The following is a 13,563-nucleotide window of genomic DNA, read 5'->3' as shown; positions in this document are numbered from 1 at the left end:
CAGCCCTTCCTTTGGGCACGGTGAAGTGCATGGAAGGTACCAAGCCCAATGCCCTTAGTGTTATTTCTTCTGGGGAATTCTGGATGCTCCCTGCTGAGGTTCTGCAACATCTTCAGTGTTCATGTTCAGTTCCTTCGGTCTCTGCTGGGTGTCTGCAATGCTCGGGGTCACACTGGGGCCTCACAGAAGGACTTGCTGTCTTTCAATCAAAGAGGTTTTTCAAAGTTTATGATTATGGGGAAAGCTAGGCTCCCTTGAAACCAGAGAATTGTCTGTGCTCACTTGTGGACATCTCTGTTGTCATCATTCAAGGAAAATTGAGGCTTTCCTTTGAGAAAAGGGAGAGTTTTTCCAAGCAAGAGTTTTGGGCAAATTGGAGCAAAGAACTTCTAATCTGCATGCTGTAGTATAGACCCTTGGACTAATTTCACTGTCAGGCATAACAAATCAGTGACAGAATGTATTTCTTAGAGCTTCAAATCACTAGATTTTATAGGTAATTATTTAAATAGCTATTTTATTTATATAGCTACATATAATAGAAGCCCCCCCCTCCTTTTTAAACTAGATGTTGTGAAAGGGATGTTTGAAAAACAGGGAGCTATAATCTTGATGATTAGTTGGAAAATAGTAGCCACCATCAAAAAGGTGAAAGGCTATCAGAGAGATGGTTTAAGATGAAAAATTTAAGTGTATGAGTAAACTTTTCTTTTTAATTAATTGATTTTTTTTTAGAGGGAGAGGAAGGGAGAGAGACAGAAAGAGATATCAATTCATTGTTACACTTATTCAAGTCATCATTGGTTGGTTCTTGTATGTGCCCTGACCAGGGATCGAACCCACAACTTTGGCATGTTGAGACGATGCTCTACAGTAGGGGTCCCCAAACTACGGCCCGCGGGCCGCATGCAGCCCCCTGAGGCCATTTATCCGGCCCCCACCGCACTTCCGGAAGAGGCACCTCTTTCATTGGTGGTCAGTGAGAGGAGCACAGGATGTGGATGCATCCTATGCTCCTGGAATACTGTATGTGGTGGCGCTGCAAAGCACGGTGTCGCTCACGTACAGTACTACTTCCGGTAACGCAGTACACAGGCCTCACAGCTCCAGAAGCGCATCATATCACTTGTTAGGGCTAGCAGTGACAAATATGGAACCGACATTGACCATCTCATTAGCCAAAAGCAGGCCTATAGTTCCCATTGAAATACTGGTCAGTTTGTTGATTTAAATTTACTTGTTCTTTATTTTAAATATTGTATTTGTTCCCGTTTTGTTTGTTTTTTTCTTTAAAATATGTGCAGTGTGATAGGGATTTGTTCATAGTTATCTTTATAGTCCGGCCCTCCAACGGTCTGAGGGACAGTGAACTGGCTCCCTGTGTAAAAAGTTTGGGGACCCTGCTCTAAAGTCTAACCAATTGAGCTATCTAGCCAGGGCCCATGAGTAAACTAAAAAGTCAAAAGTTATCTCTGTATCCTAAACATGTTCTAAAAATTAATACTGCCCAACTGTTCAACGGGCAAACTTCTGAGGAAGGATGTGGATGCTGATGAGGGTTAGAAAGACATGGTTTAGAAAAAACTCTTCTTATGAGTAGGGATTTTAAGCTACATAGGCTTTAAAGTCTGTTCCAATTCAGGTGTGCTTTCATCTGGGCATATATTGGGAAATAAAATAGTGTTCAACCCATAGCCCAATCTGTCATCTACATTAGCAATGTTTTCTCTGATTAGTTACCTATTTCAATAATTCAACAAAAGACCAAATTTTTCTCCAGCTGGCATTAGAAACATAATTATTCACAAAGGCCGTAGAACTGTTATGATCATAAATTATAACTTGCCAGAAAGAAAAAAAATGTGTTGTTTGCCATATAAAATAAAATATTGTGCATTCTGAGTTCACACACATACACACACATACACATGGTCTGTAAGAACTCTGTTGGCCATTTCAAAAATTTTCTTCTCTGTCATTTGTTTATACATTTGGTTCTTAGCTAGAGCTAAGGCAACACACAAATAGCAGCAAGTATAAAAAACTTAAGAAAACAGTAATATAAAATTCCATAGCCCTGGCCGGTTGGCTCAGCGGTAGAGCGTCAGCTTGGCGTGCGGGGGACCCGAGTTCGATTCCTGGCCAGGGCACACAGGAGAAGCGCCCATTTGCTTCTCCACCCCCCCTTCCTCTCTGTCTCTCTCTTCCCCTCCCGCAGCCAAGGCTCCATTGGAGCAAAGATGGCCCGGGCGCTGGGGATGGCTCCTTGGCCTCTGCCCCAGGCGCTAGAGTGGCTCTGGTCATGGCAGAGCGACGCCCCCTGGTGGGCAGAGCGTCGCTCCTGGTGGGCATGCCAGGTGGATCCCGGTCCGGCGCATGCGGGAGTCTGTCTGACTGTCTCTTCCCATTTCCAGCTTCAGAAAAATACAAAAAAAAAAATTCCATAAAGTTATTTTGTAAAGTGAGGAAAGGCAGGCATTATTTAATCTAGCAGTGAAACCTGGTGTTCAACCTTATTATAAAGTACTAGCCCCAAGGAGAATATGCTCCACTATCAGGAAATCCAAGGAGAAGAAGAAGGAAAAAGTTCAAATAGACACAAGAACACTCAGGGAATTGCATAATAGTCATAATAAACCTTGCATAGACTTTTACAGACCGAACATGCATATCTATGAACATCACAGCTCCAACCATCAAGCCATCCAGACAACAGTACAGTCATGTAGGTAGGTCAGGAAGTCATGCAAATGTGGTCATAGTAGGTGGTTGACATCTGTGTGTAGCATGAGCCTTAAGCCATGTATGCTGGAGTTCATACATGCTGGGAAGTTTCATAGTATATGTGACTAGGACCTGAGAGTGAAACTAGAATATTGTTGCTCTAGGAAGTAACCTCCCTGACTTTCTGGTCTCAGGAACCCTTTACATTCAAATTCAGTAAAAATCCGTGCTTTGTTTGGGTGGGTTATGTCTCGTATTTACTGCATTAGAAATTAAAATTGAGCCCTGGCTGGGTGGTTCAGTGACTAGAGTGCTGTCTCAGTGTGCCAAGCTTGTGAGTTCAATCCCCAGTCAGGGCACATAGAAGAAACCAATGAATGCACAACTAAATAGAACAACTAAGTGGAACAATGAGTGAATGCTTCTCTCTCTCTTTCTCATTTCAATGGAAAATTTTTTAAAAAAATTAAAATTGAATCATTTGTACAATATTTTGTCAAATATTTTTTATTCATTAAAAATAACAATATATCAACTCCATGTTAACATAAATAATACACTTTAAAAAAAGGCCCTATATTTTCCAAAGCTAAAAATAAAATGAATGAAAATAATGACATGGCTTTATATTTTGTAAATCTGTTTAGTGTCTGGACTAATAGAAGACTGCTAGGTTCTTATTTCTGACTCTATAGTTATCTATGGTGATATTACAAAACAGAGTCTCTAGAAAATGCCACAATACACTAATGAGAGAATGAGAGTGAAAAAGGCTAATAGCAACCAATTTTATAAAAATAGATTTGAGTCCCTGGCTGGTTGGCTCAGCAGTAGAACATTGGCATGTGGATGTCCCAGGTTTGATTCCCAGTCAGGGCACACAGAAGAAGCACCTATCTGCTTCTTTACTCCTCCCTCCTCCCCCTCTGACTTCTCTCTCTCTCTCTCTCTCTCTCTCTCTCTCTCCTCCTCCTCCTCCTCCCACAGCCATGGCTCAGCTGGAGCAAGTTGGCCCCGAGTGCTGAGGATGGCTCCATGGCCTCCGCCTCAGGTGCTAGGAAGAGCTCAGTTGCTGAGCAACAAAGAAACACCCCAGATAGGCAGAGCATCACCCCCTAGTGGTTTTCTGGGTGGAATCCAGTCAAGGCACATGCAGGAGTCTGTCTCTGCCTCACGTCCTCTTACTGAATAAAAATAAACAAAAGAAAAGAAAAATAAAATAGATTTGATCTTGTAGAACCCAGAAAGAGTTTTGAGGCCTCCTACGGGTCCACAAACTATATTTTGAAAACACTATAGTAGAGGTAAGCCTTCTATAGCACTCAAAATTGAGCCTATTCAGGGGAGTCTAGGTGATATAGGAAAGTAATAGATCCAAGATGAATAGTGAATTTGGATATGAAAGGCCAAGAACATGCAGGAAGTCCTAACCCCATGACCGTGAGTCTGGAGTCTGAGTAGAAGTACTGGTTCTGGTCAGTGCCTCTGGACACGCATTATCTGTGGTTTTGTCACAGATAATGACAGGGGTGCCTAAAGAAGGTGGAACTGCATGATCTGAGTAGTAGTTTGTTCAGAAGGAGCATTTGTAATCAAAGTAACTGCAGTGATGCCTATCGTTCTTTATGTGTTTCCTGCAGTGGTAGTATTCAAAACATTTGTAGTAAGTGAATCCATATTAGCAGAATCAGTACTGGTATTTGTAGAAGGAGGAATAGTTGTAATTGGAGTGGTGTTATTCGTGCCAGAGGTATCAGACCCTGTTGGAGAAAGAGCAGTAGCACCAGTGGTAGTATCAGCAATGTTTGTCGGGAAAACAGTGCTTGTGGTAGGAGAAGCAACATGAGTGCTAGGAGTAGGAGTATTTGTAGGGGAAGAAGTCATATTAAAAACAGTAGTGCCAGTTGGGAAAGAAGTGGTTGTGATAGGGAAGGTAGTACTAGTGCTAGAAGCGGTAGTATTTCTGGGTAAGGGAGTAGTGATATTAGGAATAGGAGTACTAGTTGTAAGTTCAGTAGTACTAGCAGAGAAAGAAGCAGTTGTGATAGGAAAGGTGGTACTAGTGGTAGAAGTGGTGTCATTTGTAGGGAAAGGAGTAGTGATATTAGGAACAGCAGGACTAGTTGTACGTTCAGTAGTACTAGTGGGAAAAGAGGTGGTTACGCTAGGAAAGGTGGTACCAGTGTTAGAATCAGTATCATTTGTAGGGAAAGGAGGGGTGATATTAGGAACAGCAGGACTAGTTGTACGTTCAGTAGTACTAGTGGGGAAAGAGGTGGTTATGATCGGAATGATGGTACTAGCACTAGAAGTGGTGTCATTTGTAGGGAAAGGAGTAGTGATATTAGGAACAGCAGGACTAGTTGTAAGTTCAGTAATACTTGTGGGAGTAGAGGCGTATGTGGTAGGAAAGGTGGTTCTAGTGCTAGAAGTGGTGTCATTTGTAGGGAAAGGAGTAGTGATATTAGGAACAGCAGGACTAGTTGTAAGTTCAGTAGTACTTGTGGGAGTAGAGGCATTTGTGGTAGGAAAGGTGGTTCTAGTGCTAGAAGTGGTGTCATTTGTAGGGAAAGGAGTAGTGATATTAGGAACAGCAGGACTAGTTGTAAGTTCAGTAGTACTTGTGGGAGTAGAGGCGTATGTGGTAGGAAAGGTGGTTCTAGTGCTAGAAGTGGTGTCATTTGTAGGGAAAGGAGTAGGGATATTAGGAACAGCAGGACTAGTTGTACGTTCAGTAGTACTAGCAGAGAAAGAAGCAGTTGTGATAGGAAAGGTGGTTCTAGTGCTAGAAGTGATGTCATTTGTAGGGAAAGGAGTAGTGATATTAGGAACAGCAGGACTAGTTGTAAGTTCAGTAGTACTTGTGGGAGTAGAGGCGTATGTGGTAGGAAAGGTGGTTCTAGTGCTAGAAGTGGTGTCATTTGTAGGGAAAGGAGTAGTGATATTAGGAACAGCAGGACTAGTTGTAAGTTCAGTAGTACTTGTGGGAGTAGAGGCGTATGTGGTAGGAAAGGTGGTACTAGTGCTAGAAGTGGTGTCATTTGTAGGGAAAGGAGTAGTGATATTAGGAACAGCAGGACTAGTTGTAAGTTCAGTAATACTTGTGGGAGTAGAGGCGTATGTGGTAGGAAAGGTGGTTCTAGTGCTAGAAGTGGTGTCATTTGTAGGGAAAGGAGTAGGGATATTAGGAACAGCAGGACTAGTTGTACGTTCAGTAATACTTGTGGGAGTAGAGGCATATGTGGTAGGAAAGGTGGTTCTAGTGCTAGAAGTGGTGTCATTTGTAGGGAAAGGAGTAGTGATATTAGGAACAGCAGGACTAGTTGTAAGTTCAGTAGTACTTGTGGGAGTAGAGGCATTTGTGGTAGGAAAGGTGGTTCTAGTGCTAGAAGTGGTGTCATTTGTAGGGAAAGGAGTAGTGATATTAGGAACAGCAGGACTAGTTGTAAGTTCAGTAGTACTTGTGGGAGTAGAGGCGTATGTGGTAGGAAAGGTGGTACTAGTGCTAGAAGTGGTGTCATTTGTAGGGAAAGGAGTAGGGATATTAGGAACAGCAGGACTAGTTGTAAGTTCAGTAGTACTTGTGGGAGTAGAGGCGTATGTGGTAGGAAAGGTGGTTCTAGTGCTAGAAGTGGTGTCATTTGTAGGGAAAGGAGTAGTGATATTAGGAACAGCAGGACTAGTTGTAAGTTCAGTAATACTTGTGGGAGTAGAGGCGTATGTGGTAGGAAAGGTGGTTCTAGTGCTAGAAGTGGTGTCATTTGTAGGGAAAGGAGTAGTGATATTAGGAACAGCAGGACTAGTTGTAAGTTCAGTAGTACTTGTGGGAGTAGAGGCGTATGTGGTAGGAAAGGTGGTACTAGTGCTAGAAGTGGTGTCATTTGTAGGGAAAGGAGTAGTGATATTAGGAACAGCAGGACTAGTTGTAAGTTCAGTAATACTTGTGGGAGTAGAGGCGTATGTGGTAGGAAAGGTGGTACTAGTGCTAGAAGTGGTGTCATTTGTAGGGAAAGGAGTAGTGATATTAGGAACAGCAGGACTAGTTGTAAGTTCAGTAGTACTTATGGGAGTAGAGGCGTACGTGGTAGGAAAGGTGGTACTAGTGCTAGAAGTGGTGTCATTTGTAGGGAAAGGAGTAGGGATATTAGGAACAGCAGGACTAGTTGTAAGTTCAGTAATACTTGTGGGAGTAGAGGCAGTTGTAATAGGAAAGGTGGTACTAGTGCTAGGAGTGGTGTCATTTGTAGGGATAGGAGTAGGGGTATTAGGAATACCAGGACTAGTTGTAAGTTCAATAGTACTAATGGGGGAAGAGGAGGTTGTGGTAGGAAAGGTGGTACTAGTGTAAGCAGTAGTAGGATTTGTTGGAGAACTAGTGACAGTAACCACAGAAGCGGTAGCCTCCGTGGAAAATGTCGACTGTAGAGAAGTCGGTGAGAAGGCACTTGTCACAGGTGTAGTTGAAACTTCAGGAGCACTGTGAACCCAAGTGATCTGAGTTAGCTGTTCCAGGCTGATATGCTTGTCCATCAATTGAATAGTTAGTGTCTGCCAGAAAAGAAGGGACAACATTGGTATTTTAGAACTTAAACATCACATTTAACAATAATAACAACAAATGACGTATTCAGTCTTCTCCCAGAAAGTAAAAGTAGGTTCCTTTGCCGATCACACTGACTCCAGAGAGAGAGATATGGAGAGATGAGCTGTGGGCATCATCCGCATGCTGGAATGTTTCTTTCTCCTTCATTTAGTCAGAACCACACTGCTCCCAAGTATTTGCATCTTTAATTAGAACTAATGTCCATAAACATCTCTTTGTTTTGCCACTAGATTTTAACCTTCCTGAGGGCAGGCTGGTCTTGCTTCTATCCTTCCCAACCCCTAGTATACAGAGGAGCACACAATTCAGTAAATGTTAGCCCTGATATTTGGGTTTCTTTTTTTATTCTTTTTTGTTATGACGTAAAGCTTCAATTGCCACATCTAACTGTTTCAAAGATTCTCCCACTTTAGGCTCTTTTTGTTTTCGAGATCTTGGTTAACTTTTGATTGATTGATTGATTGACTGATTTTAGAGAGAAAGAAACATCAATCTGTTCCTGTATGTGCCCTGACCAGGGATTGAACCCGCACCTTTCCTTGTCAGAACGATGCTCTCTAACCAACCAAGCTATCCAGACAGGGGTCTTGGTTGATTTCAACAACTGACCATTTGGGCTACTTGTTTGTTTTCTCTTCCCATGCTTGAAAATCTCCATGTTTTAAATTCACCAATCAGGAGTGCACCCTGGAAGCCTTAGGCCCCCACACTTCACTCCCCCAAAAGCTGAACCCTCGGCCTTTGCCCATGCTCTCTCTCGGCTCAGGTGCTCCTCGTGTGGCCCCTAAGGTGCTGTGTGATCTCCAGGACTTGTAATTTATAAGCCTGTATCTTTTAAGAGTTTCTCGATGGTCATTGCTGACGAATGTTTTACCATCATAACAAGAGCCACAAGAGCTGGTCCAGCCACAAACCTTGGTTATTGATCGGTTGAGACCAGCACAAAACAAACAGGCACCTGATATGCTACAGACTTTCCCTAAAACAAGGTGTTCAAAGATTCTCTGTATCAGCCTTTACTGGAACTATTTACTTGCCAAGAGTAGTACTGAACTCAACAAAACAGGAAAAATGTTTTGAACTAGAGAGCTAAGAGACAAGAGAGAGAAAGAATCTACTTGAATGTTCATAGGGTCACTGTCCAAAATTCAAATACAAGCAGAGCACCCTCTTCACCTTTTGGAAAACAAGAACTCCCTTATCCATTTTCTCTTTTCTAAACCACCCCCCCTATGAGTGACTGGATCCATATTAATGACAGAGCTGGTGTTCAAAAGTGGGATACCTCTTCCTCCGCTGTTACTCTTTTTTTTTTTTTTCTTTTCATTTTTCCAAAGCTGGAAATGGGGAGGCAGTCAGACAGACTCACGCATGCGCCCGACAGGGATCCACCCGGCATGCCCACCAGGGGGCGATGCTCTGCCCCTCTGGGGCGTCGCTCTGTTGCATCCAGAGCCATTCTAGCACCTGAGGCAGAGGCCACAGAGCCATCCTTAGCACCCGGGCCATCTTTGCTCCAATGGAGCCTCGGCTGCGGGAGGGGAAGAGAGAGACAGAGAGGAAGGAGAGGGGGAGGGGTGGAGAAGCAGATGGGCGCTTCTCCTGTGTGCCCTGGCCAGGAATCGAACCCGGGACTCCTGCACACCAGGCCAATGCTCTACCACTGAGCCAACCGGCCAGGGCCCGTTGTTACTCTTGATAACTCTGCTTGTCATTTGTTTTCCAATGAGTTGGCTCTGGCCACCAAAGCAGACTTTACTAGAGGGTTCAGTGGGGTCTGCCATTTATGTCCCTCTGGTTTGTCCACCAAATAATTTATCTCACGTTGCAGTGGGGCATGCTTATGTTTATGATTATTACCATAGTTTACTGCCGATTCTCACCAGCTTAGAAGATCTGTTGATCATCTTGACCTGGGATATGAGTACTTTCAGGAAGGAGGGAGACAATCTCCAACAACAACGTTAGGGGATTACTTTGTTGGAGTAAAGTAATCCCCTTTTTACTTTTCTTTGTTGGAGCCCCTGCCACAGGTACAGGTTTTGTGACACTCACCTGGGACACTGGCCTCAACCCATAGCACCGTTTCTTCAGGAAGTGCGTGGAAAGGATTTCATCAGACCCTCGACCATCACTCCCTAGACTACACTGGCCAGGACCACTGATATTTTGATATTTTCTATCTCACAATATAATTCAACACTCGCAATGTTTCGGGAACATATCTATTGCACATAGCTATTACCTGACAAATGTAAGTAAATATAACAATGATAATAATAGTGGTGATAACTTTGCAGAATAATAAAATTAACGTATAACAACATTCTCTTGAGACATACCTGATGGGAGGGGTCACTCGTGAAATTTGCCAGAGATTGTTTGTTGTCATAGGTGACGTTGACTTGTGTCACGTAGGTACAGTTGGTCCCCCAGATTCTAATATATCCAACTCTCAGTGGATTTGAACCATTCAAGTACTTATTGTGTATGGTCTGGATTGTCAATATGTTCTATACAGAATGCATAAAGACAAAAATACATAATACATCTGTTGATCGACTATAGTCCACACATTCTTTATATATATATATATAATAGAGTGATGGTATATTGCATAACTGTCAAAATAAGAACTGTTTCTTCCTTATTTCTGTGTCAACAGACTTGATTTACAAAGGCCGGAAGGTCTTGCTATTAAGATGTGGGATATTACAGTTAATAGGTAATGTTTAATCTGTAGCTAACTGGAAAAAGACTTACACAATTCAATGTAAAAAAGTCTTACCTTAGTTGCTGAAAAGCTTGCCAAGAAATAGTTTCTATTTTCATAGCTGTCTGCAAGCAAGAAAAAGAGAATCAGCAACTACTATTATTTCATCTGCAGCAGATAACCTCACAGACGGCCAGAAAGTGTCTCAGTGGCATCACAGTTACCCATCCGGGGAATCCTGACTTGTCTGAGGAGTCTTAAAGGGAGGAGCCAAGGGAACATTTCCCTCCAGGTAAGTGTGGGGACATGCATATGGAAGAGAGCATTTGAGGGAAGGGTCCAGAGGTTGGAAAGACCAGAGAACTGGGGTTGGACTAAGGTCTGCTATCATAGGTAAAGAAGTGTGAAGGCTACTGGTTGGCTTTTTGTGTGCCAACACAGCAAGCACACAGTCATGAGAGCACACCTGGCTATGATGATACAAGCTCAAAGAAGAGGGCTTCAGCTTTGCAAATCAGACTGACATGGGTTCAAATCCCCACTTGTGTGCTTGGTAGTTGTGCAAACTCAGGTAAGTTCCCTAACATTTTATCAGCCATACAATGGAGCTAAAAATAGGACTAGCTCGTGAGAGTAAGGTCCATAACGCGCTGCTTATACACAGTAAGTGCTCAAAATTTGTTGTTCAATGTCATCATCGAAGTCATTGCCATCATCATCTTTGTTACTCTCTGTCTACTCTTAGCTCACCCTTCCACAAAATTCTACATCTGAAGCCCTCCTGCCTCTCTAGGACTTACTCCATCAGTTCTTCCCCACACCCTCCCTTCTCTTCCAAGCTCCAACTACGCTCCAGAGCAGGGTTCCCCAAACTTTTTACACAGGGGGCCAGTTCGCTGTCCCTCAGACCGTTGGAGGGCCGGACTATAAAAAAAAACTATGAACAAATCCCTATGCACACTGCACATATCTTATTTTAAAGTAAAAAAACAAAACGGGAACAAATACAATATTTAAAATAAAGAACAAGTAAATTTAAATCAACAAACTGACCAGTATTTCAATGGGAACTATGGGTTTGCTTTTGGCTAATGAGATGGTCAATGTGCTCCTCTCAATGACCACCAATGAAAGAGGTGCCCCTTTCAAAAGTGCGGCGGGGGCCGGATAAATGGCCTCAGGGGGCCACATGTGGCCCGCGGGCCGTAGTTTGGGGACCCCTGCTCCAGAGCATTCCACTCTGACAAATCCTTGACTTGATTCTCTATCAAGCTACTATATCTCCTTTCTAGTGCCACATGTCTCAAAAAAGGCACCTCTGCTTGTTAATGTTGGCGTACTCAACGCATAATTTGATTCTCCACCTCCTACCCCTCAGCTCCTATTTCCTCGTCTCATGGAATTGGATCCTTTCAATGTCACCAGTGACGTGATGCGTTAAATCTAAAGACTCACATGGCTGCTACGCCTTCTGTTTCTTAAAAGTCAGTTTCATGTCATGTTCTTGTCTCGACTCTTGTCAACACTGTATTTCTGACCAATATGATCTCATAGTCTCTCCCTGAACCAACAAGTCCCCTTCTTTGTTTTCTAAACAAACTCTACTCTTGTGGAAACAAACAACCATAAAACCCTATTTTTAAATTTAGCCTTGGCTAGAAAATGTAGCCTAAGCAAATACGATAGCCTTTTTAAAGCAGTTTTAAAGAATTTTTAAAAGGGATGATTTTGTTAAGATAGTTGATTGAAGATGATCCTTGAACTAGCTATTAACTCTCCTTAAGTAAGTAAGGGACAGTTTAACTAACAGCTGCAAACCTGTTTGCCAAAAATGTCAATGACATTTACACTTATGCCACATCTTGTTATTTTCAATTGAATTTATAAGTCTGTTTGGTGAAGTTTTTCTATGGAAGTTAAACAGTTTAAAACTCATGGGGACTGGAATAAATAGACTCTAAGCTACAGAACAAGCATCCATGATAAGAGGATTTGTGCCATACAGGGCAGCCCGCGATGACTAATGTCACTGGGGACCACAGTGATGGCGCCATAAGGAAGTCTACCTGCCGAGACACCATCATCCCAGTACAGCTCTCCCGTTGCATTTCGCTCGTCGTCCAAGGCAACGAGGAGTCCCACCGGATTCTGCCGACTGTGAAAGAGCAATAGTCCATTTCAGAGGAGGAAGTAGGGAGACAACAATGGTCAACCAGCCCCCTCTGTGCCCCACAAACAAGACAGATACTCTCAGAGTCTGCCCTAGGAATGGAGTAGATGCTGACCTTGTGTGGAAACACAGGAGCTGGTGTGGGGAGACAGCAGAGGTTAGCAGTGAATGAGCTCAGAAAGAGCAGGCGGAGGAGACGGTTTCTGCCGGATGCCAGGTGTGTGACAGTACTAACAGTGAGGACTCATGGGTGCCCACCATGTGCCAGGGACTCCTCTAAGTGTCTTACACACAGTAAATCATTTCTATTATTTCATGTGCTCCTTATGTAACTCTAAAAAACAAACCATCCTCCTCCTCGGTTTACAAGTGATGAGCAGAAACACAGAGGGTATGTCCTAGAACTGAGGCTTCAACCACAACTTTCTGACTCTTGACCTTGAAGCTATGTTGATCGTTAGCTCCTATTTAACTTGCATTAAATTGTACCTAAGCGGATCTCCTTGGGGACAATTTTTGCCCATAAAGAAATGCACACGAGTGGCCATTTGACTATTCTTATCATCCGAGCCTATCATTTTCCAAAAATAAAAGGCACCAGGAACCAAGGCTAATACTTACCCCCCGCTAAAGGAATAAGATGCTAATTTGGAGCCAATCTTGAGATAAGGGGAGGAAGATCACTGACTGGAGACATCTGCCCTGGGTTTACCCACGTTTAGTCTGTGGGTTACCCTTTCCCATCATGCTCTGCCTCTGGAAGCACAGAGCAGTCACGCCTTAGAAGGATGAGGAGCTTACCTGGTGTCTGTGGTCATGTCTGGCTGCTGGACGGGAAAAATGTAGCCCCCTCGAAGGTGAAGTCCTATCCTGTCAGGAGGCAGTTGCATATCCACCAGTTGTTTCCTCCATTGGATGGCTACTCCCTAACCAACAAAGAAAAACAGATCAGATGATAGGCAGCTTGGGCCAAGAGGCATGTTGGAGGTCTTCTAGTTTGGCTGCCTATTTCAAATAGGAGAGAAACAGAGATCCCAGAAGTGAAGTGATTGATGTGTCCAAGGCACACAGGTTGTAGATAGTAGAGCTAAGACTTATTTCTTTGTATTACACCGTGCCATGATTCCACAACTGGGCCTTAATTCTCTGAGTTATCACAGCCCAAGTCTAGTAACTAGTCCTGACAGTTGATTAGTGGCCAGGTTGACATAATGAAAACTCCCACCAACCTATCCCAGTTATTCAAAGTATTTCACTTTATATTTAAAAGGCCTTCCATTTGGAAAAGTACCCACAACCAACTAAATGTAAAACCACCAAGCTCCTAACACTGCCAGAAGTGTCCCTCTGCTA

At 43.2% G+C, this 13,563-nt stretch overlaps 1 protein-coding gene across 2 annotated transcripts in view; it reads right to left on the bottom strand.

Annotated features, from left to right (window-relative positions):
* Window positions 1-3,232: 3,232 nt before the first annotated feature.
* The window catches only part of LOC136326478 (probable maltase-glucoamylase 2), a 56,473-nt gene continuing 46,142 nt past the window's right edge, over window positions 3,233-13,563 (bottom strand). For both annotated transcript variants that reach the window (XM_066262477.1, XM_066262476.1), the window contains exons 21-25: window positions 13,012-13,136; window positions 12,107-12,195; window positions 10,116-10,165; window positions 9,670-9,840; window positions 3,233-7,272 (exon numbers count right to left, since the gene is read on the bottom strand). In XM_066262477.1, the coding sequence (XP_066118574.1) occupies window positions 4,348-7,272; window positions 9,670-9,840; window positions 10,116-10,165; window positions 12,107-12,195; window positions 13,012-13,136 (3,360 nt within the window). In that variant the 3' untranslated portion in view covers window positions 3,233-4,347. The remainder of the gene's footprint in view (window positions 7,273-9,669; window positions 9,841-10,115; window positions 10,166-12,106; window positions 12,196-13,011; window positions 13,137-13,563) is intronic.

This window comes from Saccopteryx bilineata, chromosome 2 (genome assembly GCF_036850765.1).
Source record: "Saccopteryx bilineata isolate mSacBil1 chromosome 2, mSacBil1_pri_phased_curated, whole genome shotgun sequence".
Classification (NCBI taxonomy): Eukaryota; Metazoa; Chordata; class Mammalia; order Chiroptera; family Emballonuridae; genus Saccopteryx; species Saccopteryx bilineata.
The sequence above is the reverse complement of the archived record's forward strand: the minus strand, read 5'-3'. Positions and strand labels throughout refer to the sequence as shown.